Here is a 24,163-nt window from a genome sequence, read left to right as displayed (position 1 = left end):
ATGCATCCCTGCATTATCCACCAGAGATTTCGTCTCTCTCTCCGGGCAACAGTATGCCAAATATAACCTAAATAAATATGGGAAACAAAATGTGTCTGTACCTGTGCCTGTAGAGAAAGACAAAGATAAACATGTATAGGCAACTCCGTTAACATGCACTGTGACCCAGAACGCAACCTCCGTGCAAACGGGGAGTTGCCAGTGTACAGTTTACCACAGATAAAAAGAATTTGATTGTTCCAGTTAAAAATGAAGAAAAAGACAATTGCTTCTCAGTATAGCAAGAATAAGCAAGAATTGTTCAGGCAGTTTCATTTAGACTTTTATGAATAAACTTAAGCTTTACATATATGCATGGAAAGTAATAGGGAACCTCACACACCGTGCAAATATGTGCTCAAAGCTGCATGACATGTGAAGCATGTTAGAAAAGAGGCTCCAAAGTAAACTGTCTATATATAGTTGTGCAACCAGAAAACCAAGGATGTAGCCAGAAATTAGCCAAATCTGTGCATATTGTCCAGGATCCTAAGTGTTGCATTTGTAGTGGGGGCTTCTCAGCCACTACTCTTTCAGTAGGAGGAGGAAAGGTAAAGGTAAAGGGACCCCTGAACATTAGGTCCAGTTGTGAACGACTCTGGGGTTGCGGCGCTCATCTCGCTTTATTGGCCAAGGGAGCCAGCATACAGCTTCTGCGTCATGTGGCCAGCATGACTAAGCCGCTTCTGGTAAACCAGAGCAGCACACGGAAATGCCGTTTACCTTCCCGCCGGAGTGGTACCTATTTATCTACTTGCATTTTGACGTGCTTTCAAACTACTAGGTTGGCAGGAGCAGGGACCGAGCAACGGGAGCTCACCCCGTCAGGGGTATTTGAACCGCCGACCTTCTGATCAGCAAGTCCTAGGCTCTGTGGTTTAACCCACAGTGCCACCCGCGTCCCTTTTGCATCATGGTGAAGAGATATGGCCACCAGATATGAATTGCCTAGAAGAATTTGAATAAGGGTCAGTAAGGTACACAGCTGAATGCAGGGCTGTGTGAAACATTTGGGGACTTGCAAGCTGGATGATAAAGTTATGCACTTAATACCCCTAAAATAAAGGATAAAGTGGTTTCTCCCAACTCTGTAAATTTGCCACGCTATTATTTTCTTTCTTAACTAGCCATTTTATTATCACATTTACACATCTCATAAAGGCGGTGTGGCTTAAGAAACAAGTCTGTCAAACTACTCATATGGAAGAAATTCTCATTTCCCCAAAACTACAAAGCAAGTAACATCTTTGAAGTGTGGAAATAAAGAGTATTTGTCATCATAACCCTTACGTAGGCCAGCAGGAATCAGATAATCCACAGCTATGATTAAAGTACTTTGGGTTAGATCCAGAGCAAGTTAGTCGAACTCTGTCCCTACTGAAATCAGTTGGACTTCTCTTAGCCATGCCTATCTTTTCACACATATTTCAGTGGAACCTTATTGCAACAAACTTACTGGTATGCCTTTTACTAGAAAATAAACCATATAACACAGAACAGTCAGAGGATGTTAATTATTCCAGCTACAAACATTCAGTTCCATAAAAGACCAAACAAAGCCTTGAAAGCAATGCCATTTTTAAGATGAGGCCATTAATCTGCCCAAGCTGCACTGTCATTTCTCCTCCTTCCATCCCAGCCTCCAAATTAGGGAGTAACATTTAAGGACACAATTGATTTCATTTCTTAAAAAAAACCACACAACAACTTTGCATTCCCTAAGCAGCATTCAAAACACACACAATCCTCCCAAACAGAATGATCATGGGTTTGTTCTGGTGAATAAGCAAGATCAATCCATCACAATGAGAGAATAAAGATTAAAAACATCAGCCAAAGCATTTGTCAACCAAGTCTTCAGAGCTTAAGGCATAGTTTATCACACCGAGAATGAGAATTATGTCATCACTGACTTATTTCCATAACAACTGCAGTTGATAATTCTAATCATATAGTGTCAAAATAAATTTCCCTCGTCACATGTACTATCACTTACATTTCTTCAATATTTTCTATCCAATATTTATTTGCAAATATATCGGCAGTTTCATAACTGGGCTCAGTGCTGTAACACCTCAAGAAGTTTCTGAATTCTGAGATTCCAGCACAGCTTTTCTTTGCGTGTACGTATCATGGTAAGACATAGCTAATTGGGGACATGGGGCTTCCCTTCCCTTGTGCAACTGGAAGTAACCATCAACAATCCCTAGCTTAGTGTTCTGTCTGAACTGGAGATATTGGTTTGGTTTGCTTCAAACAAACTACAAAGAGTAGGCAAGGCTTGTTCCTGCCTTCATGTTGTGGTTTGTTTGGAGCAAAACAAAACCACAATCCCTGGTGCAGACAGAACACTAAGCCACAGATCATCGATGCTCCCACATGCACTACAGAAGGAGCGAAGCAGTAGCAGCAGCAATCTCCACACTCACACAGCCATTAACTAGGTTTACCATGATATGGAAACTGGGCTACTATGTGCTAAACGTCGTTTTAGTGGCCATGGATATAGTTTGATTAACACCTGCTTTCTCATACACAGGGCTAATATTACATACACTGCCTAAAGACCAATCATTAAATAATTACAGTTATCTATCTCTCTATGAACTGTCAAAAACAAAATCTCAGGCCTCTGGGACATATGAAGTTGTTGGTTTTAGATATATTTACATACATGCATACAGAGAGAGAGCTTCTGCAAAAACAAATCCTTACTGTTGCATTTATGAGACTGTGTACAAACCTATTGTAATCACAGTAACAGCTAGCTAGCAGTGTCCACTGAGCACTTCAGCCTCCTTCAGGAAAGACAAAGCTATAAAAGGCTCTAGAATACAACCTACTACATTCCCAAACACCTAATAGTGTGGCTGAACTAGGAGCCAGACGCACTTTGTGGTACAATACAGAGACTCTATCACTATAAGCAAGCACTCTCTCATTTCTCGCATTTACTTATTGTCAGCTCTTTCTCAAGCACTCAACTGGCTACTTACAATTCTATGAAAAGAAGCCAAAGGGGGGCAGAGATCAATAAACTGTATTTGTTTTGGAAGTATATATAAATACTAACTTTTTTAAATGTGGTTACGTAATTGGTCTCCCCAGTTTGGAGAACATGTGACAGTATGAATACCTATTTCCTAAAAGTGTCAATAGGCAATGGCCATTAAGACCTGCAGCATTAATCTTCAAAAGTTGTCGAGTGTCAATGGAAGGAAATGACAACTAAAAGGAGAGAGTTTCTGCGAGCAAAACAGACAAGAGGAATGCGATGACAGAGATAATGAAAGCACATGCATAAAAGCATAGATGTTGTGGAGAAGACTTATGCTAAGATACTGAAAATATAAGAATTCTGTGTACAATGACTACTTGCTTTAGGTATGATTTTCCATAAGCAAATATATACTTATGTTTTAACTGTCTATGATCTGGTCTGGCTGGATTCCAAGGTGAATGTATCTCACTCCATGTGTCTTGCGTAGATGTACTAGAGGAAGAATATAAAGAGAGAGACCTACTGCTGTCAGTACATGATGGCAGACAGTACTTTAAGGAAAGTCTGGACTCAGCAGAGCAGCTGAGGGACTGACCTGGAGACAGGCCCTGGGAACATCACAGGATTGTAGAGTTGGAAGGGACCACAAGGGCCATCTAGTCCAACCCCCTGCAATAAAGGTAAAGGTAAAGGGACCCCTGACCATTAGGTCCAGTCGTGACTGACTCTGGGGTTGCGGCGCTCATCTCGCTCTATGGGCCGAGGGAGCCGGCGTTTGTCTGTAGACAGCTTCCGGGTCATGTGGCCAGCATGACTAAGCCGCTTCTGGTGAACCAGAGCAGCACACGGAAACGCCGTTTACCTTCCCGCCGGAGCGGTACCCATTTATCTACTTGCACTTTGACGTGCTTTCGAACTGCTAGGTTGGCAGGAGCTGGGACCGAGCAACGGGAGCTCACCCCGTCACAGGGATTCGAACCGCTGACCTTCTGATCGGCAAGTCCTAGGCTCTGTGGTTTAACCCACAGCGCCACCTGTGTCCCTAACCCCCTGCAATGCAATAATCTTTTTGCCCAACATGGGGCTCAAACTCACAATCCTGAGATTAAGAGCCTCTTGCTCTACTGACTGAGCTATCCCACAACATCAGTAAATTACAGCACCATATGAAGTTCTGTTCTCTTCCCATTTCTGTTCTGCACAACCCAAATTACAATTTCTATTTATCTCTCTGCTCTTGCTAGAAGTGAAACATTCCTCAAAACCAAACTGCAGGTGGTATTTTACATCTGTGAAGAAACACTGAAATGGTTCAATAAATTAAAGTTACACAAATAACCGGCAACTAATTAACAAGCAAAATAAGCAGATCAGATCAAAGGTCTGTGGCCAATGCAACGAGGCAACTTCTTAAATTAGCACATTTCCTCAGATGTTCCAAAAAAACAAAGATATTCTTTTTATGAAAATCAGTATGGAAGCCTTGATCACAGTGCTGGAAACAAACTCATAATGACAATTCAAAGACTCAGTGGGTTACAATATGCCATGATTAATGGTATACTGGATTGAACTGGAGGAGTGTCTCTGGTAAGGGATATATTCTCTGTCCCAGAAATATCTCTGTATTGTTTGAATTAAGCCTTTGAATAAATTATGGCATTGATGTAAAACAATTTTCAGATATCTTCCCTTACAAAAAAAACACACAAAAAAACACCTTTGTAAATTCACATGGGTTAAAAACATCAGTTAACTGGACTGTGGAAGATTGTAAGTTATTTGGAAGATAACTCAGTTCATACAAAAGCAACCTCTGCAAGAGGGTACCACCCTGCTTGTTGATGTAAGCTGATGGTGGTCTTCCTTGATGGAGTAATGCAGGACCCTGCCAGATCCACCAAGCAATAAGGGTGCTCAGTGTCCAACAGTGGTAGTCCTGCTTGATGTAGTAATGCGGGAAGGTCCATGGGCCAGTTGTAGCCTGCAAGGCCATTTCCCGCAAACCACACTCACCCGTGCATCAGCTGATGTGTCTGGTGATGTCAGCCAGGCAGGAGGACAGAGCTTAATCCTGTACTGGCTACGTGCCTGTTCTCTGCGGGGAGTAAGGTGCTTCTCAAAGCAGGCCACAACTGGCCCATGGACCTTCCCCACACCTGACATAGGTCTAATAGCTAATACTTCCATTTCATCTTAACTAGAATTAAGCCCTTACTTACTGTCCAGTACTGAGGACTTTCCTGGGGAACAATCTAGAAAAATAATAATCAGAGAATGAGTGTGTATGTGTGCTGCGGAGGGTGTGCATCCTTAAGGAACCTCCTTAGGAAAGAAAGCATGTTCCAGTCCTCCGTTTACCCAAATATCTGGAACTCTGGTGCTATATTTACAAATAATCTTCACACTTTCTGCTCGCACTGAAGGAATGTAAAAATACTTAATTATGTCCTCATCTGGCAAGCACCTGCAAACAACATCGGCCATCTTAATATTAGGAAATACAGCGGTCACTGACAACTAAATCACAGCAGATTATCTTCTCAACATGCAAACTGCTATGTCCAATTCACAGAGTAGCTGGCTGCATTTCTGTGAAGTCACATCGTCTGGCACAAGGAGCTTGCATTCTTTCTGCACAGAAAGTGAGCAAAAAACAGCCAGCATACCACAAGCAAACTGTCTACTAGCTCATAAAAGATCAATAGAAACTCCTGCTCCTTGACAAGTCTTTGAAGTGATGCCTCTTGGACTGGCCAGAATCCTGTGTAATCGACAATATGTAAACTCAGCAGAACTGAGTGGGGAGCAGATGGGAGGAGACAACTGCCTGAAAAGGCACATCATCTTTCCCCCTCTTTCTCACATTCAAACAAAATCAGATGATTTGTAGTCTACTCTGTAGAAGTCTCTGTAAAAAAAGGGTGTAAAAATAAAAAAAGGTAACCTCAGTCAGGAGCTCCTTATGCATTCCACTACATTCAGAGACTTTCCTATCAATATTACAGGTACTGGTAGCAACATTGATAAAGGCCCTGATCTGCTATTGAGGGAAAGTTCCTTCCCAACTCAACTCCATTTAGAGCTCATATGTTTTCCTCCTACCAGTTGTAAACCCTTGTTTATTCACAGTTTCCAAGATCCCCTTGGAACAGAGAAATAAAGACGAACTATCAAGAATTGAAAGAACTCAAGCCAGATCTTTCCAAATATGTTTCCCCCCCAGCAACATCTGGGAGAGCCAAAGGTTCCCCACAGCTGGACTAAGGGGCAAGGTGGGGCACCATGCATATTCCAACTGATATACTTCAGCATCCAATTAAGATTTAAAAGGCAGAGAAAGACATGCAAGGGAGGAAAGGTAACCAAGTTAAAGAAAGTGGATTCTATGGGGAAGTTGTGGCAAAGCCATTCTCGTAGTAATGCTTATTGCTAGGCCTACAAATATATTTGGGAGAAGACTTAAGATTGCTTCCCACCATTGCCAACATGGTCACAGGTATGGACTACCACTGAATAAGACCAAAGGGAAGGAAGAGCATATAGAAAACAGCAGGTAAGGTGAAGCAGAACCACCAAGGGACAGAGAGAGGGAAGAAGCAGAGACCAAGGAAAAGAAAGCAGACAAAGCTGGCTCGGAAAGGAAAGCTCTCTCTGGCATTCACCCATCTATTCAGAAATAACCCATCTCATCTGCAGTATCAATTTCCATGCACATGCCAACCATTTGATGGCATATTCATAATAATAGTTAAAGGTTTAAAGCTTAATATTTCAAATCATAGTTAAGAGACAGTGAAGTACCTATACCTCCTAAAAAACCAGAGCTGAGTGGCTAAGAACTGATATCAGAAATCATTCAATTAGGAGCTAATTCTATGTAATTACCCTGCACAACCGCAGGGACTCAGAACATTTTCACTTTCAAACACAATAACCTGACCTATGGGACAACTGTAATTCCAGTACTGCTGTCCGTTTAGTTATTCATGCTTTTTAAGTTCCTCAGAAATACCAAGTGATATTCTACTGCACTTTTTAAATTTAACTAAAAAACATGTTTGTTTAAATCATACCACATCTTTAGGGTAGCAAGATTAGTTGTTCCAGGTCTTACCTAGGGAATTAATGTGGTGTTTTGTTATGGCACTGTCCCTCATCTTATGAAAACAGATGCATGTCTTTATTGAAAGCACATTAGGAATTACTAGTGGCTCTCCACAACGATTAAAGCAGACATTAAGGAAGCAAACCCTAACTGCCAAAGAGAAAACAACAAAAAGCTGAAATGCACCCAGAGTGATAAGCTCAGCCACCTTCTTTTCCACAAAAGGAATGACACCTGCAGCAATAAAAAGCAGAAGCAGACAGAAAAATGAGGAGGGAAATCATAATTATATTAAAACTGCCCTTTTACATATGAAAGACTTATAGCATTGGTTGCAAAGTTAATGCATTTAATATAGGGCAGCTGAACAGAAAAACGTGGTCAACAAACTGCAACCAAAAGAGTGAATGCCTGAATAAAGAGAAGTACCTCTAGTTCAACTAGCGCTGCAGTCACTGCATCTGTTACAAGAGCCCCAGCCTGTAGCTTTTCAATTGCCTAGAAGACAGAATTTTTAGGATATAAAGTTTTGCCTTTTATTTTTTACGTACTAAATCTTCTATACAGAAAAGGCCAAAGCGTCACTTGGTCCTGAGACAGACATTACAAAACATAATTATAATCAAGAAGGGTGCAGGGCAGGGATGGGGAACCGGTGGTCCTCCAAAGTTGCTAGACTTCATCAGCACCAGCCAGCCTGGCCAATGGTCTGGGAATATGGGAGCTGCAAACCACTAGCATCTAGGGGTTCCCCATCCCTGGTGTATGGAGTACTCTGAGAAGGGAAATAAAGGAACTAAACACTTTACTATTATTAAATTAAGGCACCACATAATACCAGTAACTCTGACTACGTTGTACTTCACATATTAAGATAACACTAGGACATTAAAATACCAACACTACCATTTACACAGATAAAAATGGAATCCCCCCCCCCCAGTTTCACTGCATGAAATAGGAAACAAACCAGTCAATAATGAGAAAATAATTTTCAAATTATGGATTTGTAAAGAAAGCATACTTCTGTTTTGAAACAGATTTCCACCACACACACACTGCATTAACCTAATGCCACACTGTGGGTGAAAAAGATGTTATAAGGCTTGCTTTCAGATTAGACATTTGTTGGTTTTCTGTCCAGAAAGTAAGAGTGAAGTGAAATGCCAAACACAGCAACTAAAAGCAACCCAAACATCTGATGGACTGGGAAGGGGAGAGGATCTACAGGGAACATCTTCCATTGATGGTCTAACATTTGCACTGGCTTACTACAGTCATACCTCAGGTTGAATGTGCTTCGGGATGAGCACGTTTGAGTTGCGCTCCGCGGCAACCCGGAAGTAACGGAGCGCGTTACTTCCGGGTTTCACCGCTTGCACATGCGCAGATGCTCAAAATGACGTCCAACGCATGCGCAGAAGCAGCGAAAAGCGACGCGCCCGTGCGCAGACGTGCCATCGCTGGCTACGTTTGCTTCTAGATGCAAACAGGGCTCCGGAACGGATCCCGTTCGCATCTAGAGGTACCACTGTATAACACTGAAGACACATCTGAAGATTTTTTATCCAAAAGGGCTCCAATTGACAGAGATTATCTCTGGGCCTTCCTCACTTCCTATCATGATTTCTACAGGCTGCTGAGCTTGGGTTCCTAACAATGACACAAGGAGATATTCCCAATTGTTATTCCCCAATTTGAGAATTCCTTCCCTCCAAGGGGTTCAAGAAAGCCCAAGTGAGAAGAAATACAAAATCCCACTTCAACTCAGAAAAATATTTTTATGGTTGTTTCTAAGCAAGTTCTAAATATGCAACTATATAAATAAGGTTGAGATTTTAAAACTCTAAAAACATATTAAATAGTGACAAAGCTGAAGTTAAAATACAAGAGGCAAGGAAGCTGGTTACTCTTTAGTCAGTGCAACGCCATCTAGGTCAGATACTATACCAAGCGTAGTAAGAGAAAAAATGGAAATAAAATAGTTAACAGTGCAACCATATGCATGGCTACTCAGAAGTAAGTCTCACTGACTTCAACAGGACTTACTCCTATGTACATATGTATAATATTACAGCCTATGTAGAGCTAATAAAAAGACAATTTGTGAAGAGCCAAAGTTCATCAAAAGCATCTTGCAAAATGAGAAAATTAAGAAGAGCAGAAAGATCAAGGCATTTCAAGGTGTTGAAGCAGCTGAAACACTACACAAGTAACATAAGCATTCCATTTTTTTCTTGCACAAGATGATGACTTTCTCAAGTATTGTGCAGAAAAGTCACTTAAATTTAAAAATTAATTTTAAATGTTCAAAGTTGCTATCAGACAGATGACATTTTTGAATTTATAAGTTATATATTTACGGGAGGGGACATCCTTGTGCATACATGAAGAGTAACATTTCAATTCTGTACTTCATGAAGAAATACAGTAACATGTTCCAAAAGATTAAACACTTGCTCCAAAACTAGCAAACTCTTACCTTCCTACATGCTCTTTTGCACACATGCTTATATTCTTTGGCTTTGGATTCAGAATGATACCCTGCACCTAATATCAAGGAAGATTTGAAGGGAAGAGGGGGAGAGAAGGGATTAATTCAATTAGTTAGACCCTCCCACTTTATCTAAAATTAACGGAACTAACCTTTTCTCACCAATATAAAATACAGCCCAGTTCCTTCCTAGAGCTAACAAGCATCCATCCCATTGAAAGTTCATTCATACACACTGCCATCAGTGGGGGAACTGCCTCCACCTAGTGCAATCCAGCAGTATAAGGACATGCATGTGCACAGTGCAACCTCAAGAACAGGGACTGAACATGTAGGTCTTCAGCACTCAGTCAGCACCCGGCCTCCTAGCAGAGTGCCAGCTGCATCAGGAATACCCACACACACGCCTAATGCTAAAGTGTGAACCTGCACCACCATGCAGAAGCAGCTCCCACACTGGGCTACAAATATAAAAGGGGCCCAATACAGTGGTACCTCGCAAGACGAATGCCTCGCAAGACGGAAAACTCGCAAGACGAAAGGGTTTTTTGTTTTTTGAGCTGCTTCGCAAGACGATTTTCCCTATGGGCTTGCTTCGCAAGACGGAAACGTCTTGCAAGTTTGTTTCCTTTTTCTTAACACCGTTAATACAGTTGCGACTTGACTTCGAGGAGCAACTCATAGCACGCGGTGTGGTAGCCTTTTTTGAGGTTTTTGAAGACTTTGGTGATTTTTGAAGTTTTTCCAAAACTTTCCCGACACCGTGCTTCGCAAGACGAAAAAAATCGCAAGACGACAAAACTCACAGAACGAATTAATTTCGTCTTGCGAGGCACCACTGTACAGTTTTTGTTTTCAAATGAGAAAGTGCAGGAGAATATGTTAAACATAAAATGAGATGTCTCCAGCTCAAATGAGAAGTGCAAAGATATATGCATTGTACTTCCTATCTTAAATGAGATGAAGCATAGCCCTGAATGAGAGCAAATTCCTGCATATCAATTTCTTCTCTACCCCCCTATCTTCCCCCAAAATATTATACACAAATTTCCTATGGGACACTGCACATGCCTTCACCTGCATGGACAAGCACAAATCCCACTCGTCTCCCTTTCTGAGCTTGCTCTGCTTCGTGTTCTTTCACCATCTCCCCTACTGCAGTGGTGTGTGAAGATCTGGAGGGTAGAACTTCTACTGAGCTTATCCCCTTTTCCATGCTCATACTTCAAGGTTACCATCTTCTGTGGAGAACAGCATACTTCCATCCAAGAGAAAACACAGCTGAGGACTCTCCCTGAAAACAAATGAATAAGCATACAGTATAGCATTTTTCTGTCCATGGGAGATTTCATGCAGTATATTTTTGTGAAAGTACTACCATTCCATGTAGGATGACCACACCCCTCAGTACAAAAACAATTTTAGGAAACACCAGATAGTAGCCTACAAACGTGACAACGATGTACAATATAGTCATATCACATATCTGACTTTTCTATTGTGCTAATAAGCTGGCCTTTAAATAAAAACAGAAACAAATATAGAGAGCAGTTAGATTTTTAAAACCACCACAGAAAACTTTTAGGTGCCTTTTTAGTTTGATAATTCTAATGGGAATGTTTTACAAATGGAACATCACAATTCTCTCAAATAAAAAACTCAGGTGACCTATCAATTTGAAAATAAAACTGAGGCACCCCAAAATAAGGGGCTGCCTTCCCCTTCTGAAACTCCACCTCTGCCACAAAACCCGAGTATTAGAATGTTAACTATTTCAGCATGTCCTTTTAGGATCTCAAAACCTACCACCACATTTTGTCAGTGAAGTGCAGCAGAACATTATTAATGCAAAAATCACAGCATATTTTATTGAATAGAATCATAGAATTAGAGAGTTGGAAGGGACCTCAGAGGTCATCTACGCAGGAATCTCAGTCTCCCATCCAATTTGAAACCATACCAGAGCCTGCTTAGCTTTGCAAATGTAGCGGTAGCTTTATTGCTGGACCACATATATTCCTTTTTACATTAAGCCTCCCCTCTCTCTCGCACACACTGGGAAAGGTGGGAATAAACGCAGCACCATCCCCATCTCATCACACCCAGAGGCGACTTCAACACAGGCCAGCAAACCTTCTCAAGCAACTTGGTCTTACTTAAGCTCAGGAGAGCTGCAGGGCGCAGCTGGGCTCTAAGCACCAACAGAGACGAAGGTGGTGATGGATGGTCTACATGAATGGCCACAAATCGGGGGGGCTGGGAAATTCCTCAGTCACATGGCAGGAGAAATGTCAACCGCCATCTCTACTCTGAGAGGGCTGTAGCGGGAAAGGGCTCATCCACGCGTCGCTATGGCAACGGGAGCCCCTGCCTGGGACCCGAAGAGAGCAGCAGCAGCACCAGGACACGGGGCGAAGAGTCGCGGCTTCGGCGCCTCACGTCTCCCAGGAGAGGACCCGGCGAGGCCCTGAGTTCAAGGCGCTCGGCTCGAAGGCTCCAGCCTCGCTTCCACCCCTCAGGCACCGCGGACGAGGTTCCCGCGCAGCCCCGGGGCCCGGCCCGCCCTGCTAAGCTCCGCCCTCCAGCTCCCCAAGCGCTGCCCTCCTCCGTCAGCGTCTGGAGACTGGGGAGCGAGCGACCCAGCCGCCGACGCGACGAGGCCGGGCTGGACCGAGCGTCGCTCGCAGGCGCGCGCGCGGCCTTGCGTCGGCGCGTGGCGGGAACGCTGGCGCTGCCTGAGGCTGCGTTGGGAACACTCACTCACCCGCCCGCCCGTTAGCGCGGGCTTGCGGTTCTCTCCCCGGCGCGCGCATGCGCACCCGCGCCGCCGCATGTTTGTCGTCAGCCGGGCGCTCGTGCCTCGGCGAGAAGGGGAAACGCTAAGAAATGCGGCGGTTGGAGGTTGGAAGAGAAAGCCCGACAAGCAAGGTTTTTTTCGGGCGTCGCCTTGACTTCCGGTTCCTGCTACAGTGCCTCCACCATATGCGGGGCCAAGAGTGGCGGAAGTGCTGCTGGAGAGAAATCGACGTTAGTTTAACAAGATGGTAGTGAGCATCTTGTTATATGTATATTTATTTGTATCTCGCCTCCCCCCTCCGACAGGACGCAAGGCTGCTTGCAAATTAAAACAAGAATCATTTTTTTTAAGGAAAAAAATCCCACGGTTTAAAAACAATAAAAAACTATACACATACTGTTGTGAATTAACAAAATAAATCCTCCTGGCAAACTGGGAATATCTCCTCACTCACCCAAGTTTAAGATATTCCATTTCAGCTGAGTTTCTTTTTCTTTGAGAAAATAAGTGGCTCACGTAAATGTAAACTTAAGTTTTAATCATATGCCCTTTTAAAATGTGGGGTTTTATTGGGGGGGGGGGGCTTATTAGGTTTTTTTTCGTGTTGATTATATATTTTGTGGTTTTATATTTTGATTTTGTTCTGTGAACCTCCCTGAAACCTTCGGGTATAGAACGGTATATAAATTCAATTAATAATATAAATAATGAAGAAAACTGTGACAAAATAACATAATTGGAGAAACTAAATACAATAACATGAGACAAGTCTGAGGCAAGAAACAAGAGGAGGCAGTTGATCCCTCTTAAATGACATTCTCAAATGAACAGAACATACTGTATAAAATCTGTTTTAAAACATACAAATAATTACCATTAAAAAAGCAGCCAGTTCCCAAAAACCTGTTGGAACTCTGGAGTTCCAGAGTCTGGGAGCAGCCACCACTGAGAAGGCCCTGTCCCTCATCCGCACAAAGCATGCCTGTGTGAGAGCAGCAGGCCCTTCCTGAATATATACATTTTTGAGCAGGCTCTGGAACAAACATTCCTTCCTTTTCCTTTTTTTAAATTATTTATGATTTTCAGTTATATACATTTCAATAGTTTTACAATCATTTTAACATTTCAAAACTCGACTTCCTCCTCTTTCTGTGGTTCCTTAAATTTAGTTTTTATCATATCCTGCATATTCTAAATTACCTTAACTTATACTTTTATTCATCTACTTTAATTATATACTCTTATGAAACTGCAGGTTATTACAATAATCCGGCCAATGTCCTTATCTGTTTACAATTTGTTTATAAATATTCAATAAACCATTTCCATTCTTTTATATAAAAAAACCTTTGTTATCTTGATTTCTTATTCTTCTGGCAAGTTTCGCCATTTCTGCATAGTCCATAAGTCTTTGTATCCATTCTTCTCTCGTCGGGACTTCTTTCCATTTTGGGGCAAATAACATTCTTGCCGCTGTAGTCACATACATGAATAAATTTCTAAATTGTTTAGGCAATTCTTCCCCTATAATTCCCAAAGGAAAGCTTCTGGGTTGTTGTTTTTTACAAATGTTATTTTAAACATCTTTTTCAATTCATTATATATCATCTCCCAGTAAGTTTTAACCTTACAAGGCCACCACATGTGATAGAAAGTACCTTCTTTCGCTTTGCACTTCCAACACTTATTTGATTTTGATTTATACATTTTTGCCAATTACTCCTTCCTTTTTCAAAAGAAGGGAAAGTGGACTTTCCCTCACTGGATAAACTTGTCATACCATCCAACGTTCCTCAGATGAAAATAGGGACCTTTCTCACTCCCTGCTCCCCACTCACCTGACCTTCCTCAACCTCCAGCATGGAGATAACAGCAGTAGAGAGCAGTGCAAGTTTGTTTTATGCTTCTCTCTCAGCCACAGCCTAACACCCAATAATGCTATATGGATACAATACCACTAGGCAGAACTGGAGTGTGTGTGTCTCAAGCCAATGTGAGGGTAGGTGAAGTCATTTATTCTTATCTCCTTTGACTATTTCTTGCTTTAGCAAGCCCGGCTTTGGCTGGGGTGGGCGGGATATAAATAAAATTTATTATTATTATTATTATTATTATTAGCTGCAAACACAACATACCTTTAAAGCACATCCCACCCTAAGGATTCCTAGGAACCATGGTTTACCCGGCACAGAGCTTCAGTTCCATAAATCCTTAGCAAATACAGCTTATCAAGATCACCCTCAGCATTTGGTCAAGGAAGTGACAGTATGGCTCCATAGTGTCTTATTTTAGGGTCTTTCTTTTATTTTATTTTAACATTAATTACCGGGGGCTTCACTGCCAATTTATTATATTTATTTCCCACCCTGGCAATGATTCTAAGAAGAAAATTTGAAATATACTCGGAGTCGAGAGTAGATTTCATGCTCTTTATTCAGCTCATAGTGGTGAGGAGGAATGGGAGTTCCCCCAGAATGTCTGCTTTATATACATTATTTACACAATGGGCCCCACATGATTGGCTAATTCCGGAATTCTCCTGTAGGCCAATCAGGTTGCGGATTCACTTCCACCTGGAGCTGGATTGGGTGGCTCCTGTGGACCAATCAGACTGCTGCATTCTGGGTCCTATTGTTCTAGGACCAATCAGACTGCTGCATTTTGGATCCTATTCAACTCAGTACATAACAAAATTATTCCCGTCAATTTTTCTTCTTTGCTCTGGGATACATTACTACAGCTATTGTCATGACCATAGTACTAGTAAGAGGTGGAATCAAATGACTGTATCAAAAAATTGGTTGTGTACAGTTGCCATGTTCTGAAGAGGACACATTTTCTGACTTCTACTTTTAACCATGGAGCGCTATGACGACTCTACCCATGAAAAAGAGGATGCGTCCTGAAAAAGAGGACATAATGTCTGCCTGCTGCTTGCATGTCAGAGAGGGAAAGAGAGGTACGGTATGTCCTTGCTACAACCCCCACTTCATCTCAAGACCTATTTGTGATATGCACTGTATTTCTGGGTTCATTTGCAGAGCGATTAAGGTCAGTTGCCTTTCTCTAATGCAAACTTTCCACAGTCGCCCCCTCAAATGTTTGGACAGGCCCTATGAAGGGCATTGCTGCATCAGCTCATTAAGTCTAAGCAGCACAGCTGTCTACGATGGCCATATGTCCTACTTAACAGAAGACAGACCTCTGTTTGAAGAACTGCCAGGTCCAAGTCTAGTGGAAAGATAAGCAAGTAGAGCAGAGGCCTTGAAGTTGCCCATCAACAGCAGACTGAGCAGGCGTACGCGGCTGAGTTTTTAAAGTGTCCACATGACATTATCCGAAATATGTGTGTGTCCTTTTGTTACAATATACCACTGTCTGATGCATTGTTTCTCAAACTAGCTTCACACAGACTGTACAGTGGTACCTCAGGTTAAGTACTTAATTCGTTCCGGAGGTCCGTTCTTAACCTGAAACTGTTCTTAACCTGAAGCACCACTTTAGCTAATGGGGCCTCCTGCTGCCGCCGTGCTGCCAGAGCACGATTTCTGTTCTCATCTGAAGCAAAGTTCTTCACCTGAGGTACTAATTCTGGGTTAGCGGAGTCTGTAACCTGAAGCGTATGTAACCCGAGGTACCACTGTAGTTCCTAATTTGTCCTTAGCCACATGGCCTTTGCATGGGGTTGAGATAATCCCTGTCAGGTCAACACCCTCTGCTGTGTGCACAAACCAAAATGAATTGAATCTGTGCAGATGTGAACAGCTGGAGGGAGTAGAAATAACTCCATACAAAAACTTGTTCTTCCATACAAAAACATAATCTCACCTTGGGAAACTACCTCTGAAAGAGACAGGTTCTAGCCCTTCCCTCTCCTTGGCATGCTTGTTGTCTATGCGTAAAGGATTAATTTCTTATATTTCTGTGGAGGAGCACTAACTCCTGTGAGCCTCCATCTTCAGTCCAAAGATGCTATGACCCCGACACAGGTCGATCACCTCCCTGCATCTACAGTATGTTTGAAGATAGGGGTGCTACCTCAAATAATGAGAAATAACACAAGGGGTGCTGGTGTGGCCATATTTGGTTGGCCTTGGGATGAGTGTGAGGTTCGTGTGTTTTTGTTAAACATCTGGTTTAGCTCCCTCAAATTTTGTTGGATCCTTTTTGCATTAATTTTAAATTGGAACTCACTGGAGACAGGGCAGGCTAGAAAGACAATGAAATGAAGAGAGCAAAACCAGCAGTGGGGGCAGGCAGAGTCCCTCACTTGTTACCAAAAGCAAAAAAATTTGATCCTTTCCAGCAGCTTTAAAAGGCCTGGAGGACATGTCTGTTCGGAGCTGCTCCTTCTCTACATGAAAGGGTCCCTTGCCTGGTATCCTGCCAGCACAAAATGCTTTCTTCAGCTAGTCGCCTTCTCAACATGACCAAAACGTTTCAGCCTGCTTCCCCGGATCAGCCAGAATCGCATTCTTTATAGCTCCCAGTTGTCTTAACACCCACTCGCTAGTCCTTCCAGTGCACGAACCGCAGCATGGCAATGTAAAATGTGATCTTGCTCTGCCCCTTGCTTTCGCAACTCTAGCTCTGTACTAGGGCCAAGCCAGAAAAAAAAGGGGGGGGAGAGAGATGAAAATGCTTGAGGCTGGAGTTCTCCTTTATTTCCACCCACTGACATTAGCAAGAACGGCTGCATGTATGAAACATCTAACCGCAGGACGTCTGACAGTCCAGCGCTCAATTTTCATGCTACTATATTTGTTGCTGAGAATGCCCCCACAAATCACCTCCCCTCAAGAGAGAAGGGAAGGATTTGTGGTCTCATGCATCAGATACAGGTACGCCAAGCCGCCCTCTGATTCTCAGCATGCCCACGAGATGATTCTTGGTTTTGGGAATGTGTAGGAGTAGGAAGGGAGATGCTGTGACTAGCCCTTGCAACAGGGATGGGGAACTTGTGGCTCTCCAGATGTTGCTGGCCTCCGTTGATCACCCATGGCCATTGGCTATGCCAGGGGTCTGCAACCTTTAAGACAAAAAGAGCCACTTGGACCCGTTTCTGAAGGGGGGGGAAACTGGGAGCCGCAAAACCATTGCGACATTTAAAGCATGCGCGCCGCTGCCCTCCGATCTGACAGCGGGCGGGAAGGTGACGTCAGGACTAACGCACGCACCGCCCCCATGAGATGTCACAGCCAGTACAGCGCCCGCCACAGTGGGGAGTGTTGGGGCGCACAATGCGCCTCCTCCCCTCGCTAGTATCCGCCCCGGAGCCGCGGCAAAGGTGTAAAAGAGCCACATGTGGCTCCGGAGCCGCGGGTTGCAGACCCCTGGGCTATGCTGACTGGGGCTGATGGGAGTTGGAGTCCCAAAATGTTTGGAAGACTGCACATTTCCAACTCCTGCTGTATACCCTGCTCATTGCATACAGATAGTGTTATGTACTGAGTTGAATAGGATCCAAAATGCAGCAGTCTGATTGGTCCTAGAACAATAGGATTCAGAATGCAGCAGTCTGATTGGTCTGCAGGAGCCACCCAATCCAGCTCCAGATGGAAGTGAATCCACAACCTGATTGGCCTACAGGAGAATTCCGGAATTAGCCAATCATGTGCAGCCCATTGTGTAAATAATGTATATAAAGCAGATACTTTGGGGGGACTTTCATTCCTTCTCACCACTATGAGCTGAATAAAGTTCATGAAATCCACTCTCGACTCTGAGTATATTTCAGATAACATACGAAATGGATATACCAGCACAATTCCTGAAGGAAAAGCAAAAATCAATGGAGGGCTTGGGGGCATTCTGCCTTCTACAGTACAATAGTTTGGGGGCAAAGTTTTGGGGGACTATTATATTCTTCTCCTGGCTCAGTCAAAGCACAAGAGGGAAGAGGCCAAAGACGCAGCTCATATCTTTCCTGATAATGGATGGTACTTAGTAGACTAACTTCTGTACAGTGGTACCTCGGGTTAAGAACTTAATTCATTCTGGAGGTCCGTTCTTAACCTGAAACTGTTCTTAACCTGAGGTACCATTTTAGATAATGGGGCCTCCCGCTGCCGCCGCATGATTTCTGTTCTCATCCTGAAGCAAAGTTCTTAACCCAAGGTACTATTTCTGGGTTAGCGGAGTCTGTAACCTGAAGCGCCTGTAACCTGAAGTGTCTGTAACCTGAGGTACCACAGTAGGGAAATCAACCTCACATGGGGCCCACCTATGTGATGCCCCTGCACAGATCACTTTGCCAGATTCCCATCCCCTTTTGTGCCTGTAGTCTATTTATTTATTTGCATTTTTATCCTGCCTCTTTCTCGAAGGAGCTCAAGATGGCCTGCCTGGTTCTCTAGCTCTTCATTTCTTCCCCACAAGAACCCTGTGAGGTAGGTCAGGCTGAGAAGCCCAGGGTCATCCATTGAGCTTCATAGCCACGTAGGGATTCGAACCCTGTTCTCCCAAGTCCTAGTCCAACACTCTAATCACTGCACCACACTGGGTCTTTGTACAGATGCCGTTGGCTGCCCATACATCAGGGCAACAGCATTCACTGAATGAATGTACGGTTTTTCTGAAGAGGCCCATAGTATTCATTCTCTTGTCACAGCATGAAAAGCAGCTTGGAAATAACCAAGAGGATTCAGAGATACATGACCCAGTACCCCAGCTGTGCAAATTATTAAGAAATCTTAATTATATTCCATCAACAAAGCGACAACTACATGTATGGTTGGTATCTGTCCATTGACAAATTTCTCCTACGGTCTTGTGGCTTCATAGGGAAACATCAACATACAAGAGTTTACTAGGACAAAAAGTTTAAGTTCAACTTACCATATTATCAAATCTTTTGAAAACCATTTGGCTGTTATAGTAGGGATTCTGATAACAATCACAGTTATATAACAAGTATTAAATAATAATAATTAAATGAAGTGTGAACATTTAAAGTGAACATAAAACACAATTATTGTAATTTAAAGTAAAACTATAATATAACTAAAGATAAAATTCAGGTTGACAGGTACTGTAACATTTTCAGCTGCTCGTTTTCTTGTTTTGTTTTTTAAAGAAAAAATCTTCAATAGCCCTGTTTATTTAAACTATGTGTCAGCATGGCTTAGCTATGTTATTTTTGGAGGCTACAGGAATATGAAAGGGAATAAAAACCAACTGTCGCTGTTGATTGGAAATAATAAATTTAATTCTGGAGGGCAGAAATAATAAAAAACATGCATGCCTGTTTATCTCTGCTTGTCTGATCTTTTTCTTTGTGTTATTAAATAAATCAAAACCTCTTGTGGTTCCAACCTGTAACATAAGATCTTTAAGTGCCTGACTTACACATTCAGCAATCACCACTATGGCTGCCAACCTTGGAAATGGCTTGATACTAATTCACCTTTTAAATGCACGCACACACAGGGTTACTTTTTACTGAGCTTTAAACAAATTCATTAATAGAGCTATGTAGCCACTACTTTTTTCTGTTTCCTGACTTAACAAACAAACAAGAATCTTCCTCTTTATGGTTGGGGATGAAGGTGTGTCGGGGTACATGTTCAATAAAATGGTACCTACCATGCTGAATCTTTGTTGACCTGATGGCCACAAATCTCATCTAAGTCAGGGTTGCTAGGACTTTGAGGCTGTAAACATAGCTCCTGAAGAATAACAAGGAATCTGAAGAACAGCAGATCTCCCACCTATGGAAGACAACAGTTCCCGAGCCCAAATGGCCTAAGAACCACTTTCCTTCTCACCTGCTACTTGGTCTCCTTGCACTTAATCAGACCTCCTGGAATGCTGTTCAATGTGTTACATCACAATGGGTGTATCCATACTGCAAACTTACATCACAATGGGTGTATCCATACTGCAAACTTACATCACAATGGGTGTATCCATACTGCAAACTTACATCGCAATGGATGTATTCATACTGCAAACTGACATTAGATCATTGTGATGTAAGTCACATGTGATATGCTGAGATATCTTTAGAGAGCATTAAACCCAACAAGATCCCTTGCTTTGGGCCTCTGGGGAGAGGGGAGGAAGAGACGGTCATGTAGATACAACCCAAGAATCTATTCAGTTGGCTACATGTGAGCAAACATAAACAAATACAAGCTGTCCATATAAAGTGAGGATAGAATAAGCACACACAGAGAATGAAAGTTGGCTGAATTTTGGAATGATTTAAAATAATAGCAAAAAAACCCACACATCCACATACCTAGGGGGATTAATTAACAGGCCCAGTACACAGAGAAACAGAAGTAGAGAGAGAGGTAGCACATCATCCTTCTCCCAAACTTTATTTCCCCTGTGACAGTTCAAAGCACAACTGGCAACTTTTGATTTTCTGTTGGACTAAGCATATGCATACCAGACTAACAATAACAGGGCAATTTTAAAACCAATTTGCTGCTTCTTTGTGCTAGACAGTTCTCTTCCAAATCTATCTAATTTATTTACTACAGGGATGAAGATGCTCTTTAAAGTGGGTGAACCAAATTTGAACAGCCCCCCCCCAATAATGTTGATACGAGGATCCTTAACCTCAGTGAAGTGAACCCCAAACCCAACATAGTAAAGGCAAAGGACCCCTGACAGTTAAGTTCAGTCGCAAACAACTCTGGAGTTGCGGCACTCATTTCGCTTTACTGGCCGAGGGAGCCAACGTTTGTCCCCATGTGGCCAGCATGACTAAGCTGCTTCTGGCTAAACCAGAGCAGCGCACGGGAACACCGTTTACCTTCCCGCCAGAGCGGTACCTATTTATCTACTTGCACTTAGTGCTTTTGAACTGCTAGGTTGGCAGGAGCTGGGACTGAGCAACAGGAGCTCAACCCATTGTGGGGATTTCAACCGCCGACCTTCTGATCAGTAAGCCCTAGGCTCAGTGGTTTAGACCACAGCGCCACCCATGTCCCCCAAACCCAACATACCTGCCTTCAATTTGAAGGAATCAAATCCCCAAATACACACAAAACAATAACCAGTCCAAAATAGGCTGCTCACAAGTCCTCCAGCTCTAGAGATGAGCAAAACTCTGTAGACTGCCTCTTGCAGTGATTTGACACCAGGTTATAAACTTTTACTAATTTCTCCTGATCTCCTTTAAGGTTTGTTGTTGTTTAGTCGTTTAGTTGTGTCCGACTCTTCATGACCCCATGTTAATAGAGGCTAAACACAAAACGAAGACAACCACCCAGCTAGCATTTTGAAAGATGAGAAAGTTGCCGGTTTTGACCTCCAAAGCCCCAAATGGCCTGGGAGCAGAATATTTCAATAACCACTTCGCCTAGCTGAGGATGCCAAAGAATTTCACTCCCATCTCGGAGACTCTTTTCTAGCATCCAGCTGTAGTGTGTGGGGTGGGGGTGGGGGCCTGTGTCTGAGAGACATGTTATGCCTGCAATAAAAACTCCCCTCTCTGGGTGTGGCTCCTTCTATAGCTCAGTAGGAACTAGTTGAAACCTTAGCATTACCTATGTTAGCAAATCCTAGCTGCTATGCTAAGTTCTTGATTGGTTGTTCGCAAATGACGTTTTCCTGACTCCTGCTGCTTCCTGGTATTATTGCAAAGTTTCCTCAGTGTGTATAGGCTTCTGAAATCCACCTGATAACTATACCTGCCATCAGAAATATCAGTTGTTGTCAAAAAATTTTAAATCTTCAGAGTGCACTGTGGGTGCTATAACAAAAGGGTTACTATGAAGGGAGCATTCATGACTGCTATTGGGTGGATGAGTACTAAAGATTAAGCATTTGGGGTTGTTTTATCCAAAATATTATAGAGCACCTAAGCCTGGCCCAATCACTGTTTACTAGTAAAGCAAAGATGGCTTTATTTTAGCAGGTCTTTCAATAATATTGCTTTTCTTAACTCCTGCTGTGTAGTAAATTGTTACAGATCATTTGAACTCTTATTCTATTGTTGATTGCTTTATTCTTTTAAAACCACCTCAACTATATGTGTAATGCAGAAAAAAGAAGAGAGAAGTGGCAAAAACCAATAGTGAAAGGCAGCTTGAGCTCTTCAAATTCCCATGAGGACAAGGACTTTTTACGGTGCATGGAATGTAAATCAAGTGTGTTTTATGCATTTCCTCGGAATAAAGTTTCTTCCGATAGCTTTGCCATGAAAATGTTCCAAATAAATTGTAAGTTAGCCAAGTCCAAATATCTGTGGCTGCTCCAACATGCTCGTATTTCAGATACAAATGATTAAACCTTGCCCAGGAGTTTCCATAAGCCAATGCTTTTTAAAATGAAATCTTCCAAGCACTCCACTGTGAGCTGTAAAAGGTGTGATTTCAGAGCACACTTGAAACCAAATCATGTCATATATGGCTATTTGCCCTGCCTACACACACACCCCCATTCCGAACATGCCAAAAGAGATATACTGTACCATGGACAGAAGATTCAGCTCCAGTTGGGATGTCCAACTGGGCAATGTTAGTACAAGGAGTTAGGTAATGAAGAAAACATGAGTGCTAGTAACTCTGCCATTTTTCATTCACAATAACGCAGCACAACAGCTTACCTGTACATACATGAGCAGTAGTCTTGGAAGTGTGAGCTGGGCCTCTGTAGGAAAGCAAGGATAATGGCTCTTTTCGACCTGGTAGCATCACTAAGGGCAGGAGAATGAGGCCCTGGCCCTTTCATTCTTTCTAAATGCAAATTATTCCTAACCACAAATTGCTTTGAAGCATTCTCTGCTACACACCTTCACTTTCCCTTTGACACTTGTAGCCTGAGGATAAGAACAAGCCAATTGCCATTCCAGTAAAGGGAAAAGTTGGGAGGAACTTGTGCTCTCCAAAATCTGCTCGGGATGAGCACCAAGAATGAACTCCTGAAAATCTGCTAACAGATTCCTTCCTGGGTATCATCCTAAATAAATAATCTAGCTTGGTCCTAAGCACTGTACTGAACTGAACCCTTACATATTGTTTCGGAGAAGATCCAGGGGAAAAAACAAATCGGGGGGGGGGGGGGGTTTCAGCCTTGTTAACTAAATGGTTGTGTAGCTCCATTACAAGAGCACTCTCCTATGATGACCGTGGCATGATTCGGGTGAGAGAACATTGCAGCAATGGAGACCTGTCATGACCCAAGAATGGCAGCTGCCATTTATTTGAAGAGGTGAAAGTAGCAAGGAGAATAGTCAGGAGAGTAGTAGGGCCTGCATCTTTGGGCTGGCTGCCAAGCCTGCTAAGGGGATTAGGGGGAATCAATTAGATGTTCCAATTTCACCAATGGATTCATTGCTCAACCAATTACATGCAGTAAGAAAATGAAGTCTCTTCCGTGGAGATGAGCACCTGGTGATTTCAAGCAAAGGGAACATATAATGGTCAAAGCGCAGAAGGGGTATTCTTTTTATTTCATACTGTGTCATGACACAGTCACATACGCCTGTAGAATTGCACGGCAGCACCTGCCCTGCAGATCTGTATATTGAAAGGAGATGGCCTTCCCTGAATGCCAAATCCTTCTATTCTCATACAGTTATCTGGCACTACCATGGCATTAAAGGTCTTTAAATTGCTTTAAAAAAAAAAAAAAAACTGAATCAAAATGTGTCAAAGCACGTATTTCCCCAATTTTAGCCTAAGTTTCATGTTTACAAACATCAAAAATGACATAGCACTATAAATTTTGCAACTATCGTAAATCTTTAAGAACAGACGAGCACAAGCG

The 24,163-nt window shown here is 42.7% G+C and overlaps 1 protein-coding gene across 6 annotated transcripts in view; it reads right to left on the bottom strand.

Moving 5' to 3' along the window:
- TASP1 (taspase 1) overlaps window positions 1-12,541 on the bottom strand; it is a 52,012-nt gene extending 39,471 nt beyond the window's left edge. The window contains exons 1-4 of one of the 6 annotated variants that reach the window (XM_028722249.2): window positions 12,407-12,541; window positions 10,714-10,936; window positions 9,631-9,698; window positions 7,578-7,646 (exon numbers count right to left, since the gene is read on the bottom strand). In XM_028722249.2, the coding sequence (XP_028578082.1) occupies window positions 7,578-7,646; window positions 9,631-9,698; window positions 10,714-10,864 (288 nt within the window). In that variant the 5' untranslated portion in view covers window positions 10,865-10,936; window positions 12,407-12,541. Of the gene's footprint in view, window positions 1-7,577; window positions 7,647-9,630; window positions 9,699-10,713; window positions 10,937-11,798; window positions 12,357-12,406 lie in introns of those variants that run through there. The other 5 variants (XM_028722250.2, XM_028722248.2, XM_028722251.2 and 2 more) reach the window with 5 other exon arrangements.
- Window positions 12,542-24,163: the final 11,622 nt, after the last annotated feature.

The sequence above is a fragment of the Podarcis muralis genome, chromosome 3 (genome assembly GCF_964188315.1).
Source record: "Podarcis muralis chromosome 3, rPodMur119.hap1.1, whole genome shotgun sequence".
Lineage (NCBI taxonomy): Eukaryota > Metazoa > Chordata > Lepidosauria > Squamata > Lacertidae > Podarcis > Podarcis muralis.
This window is presented reverse-complemented; position numbering and strand designations above follow the sequence as displayed.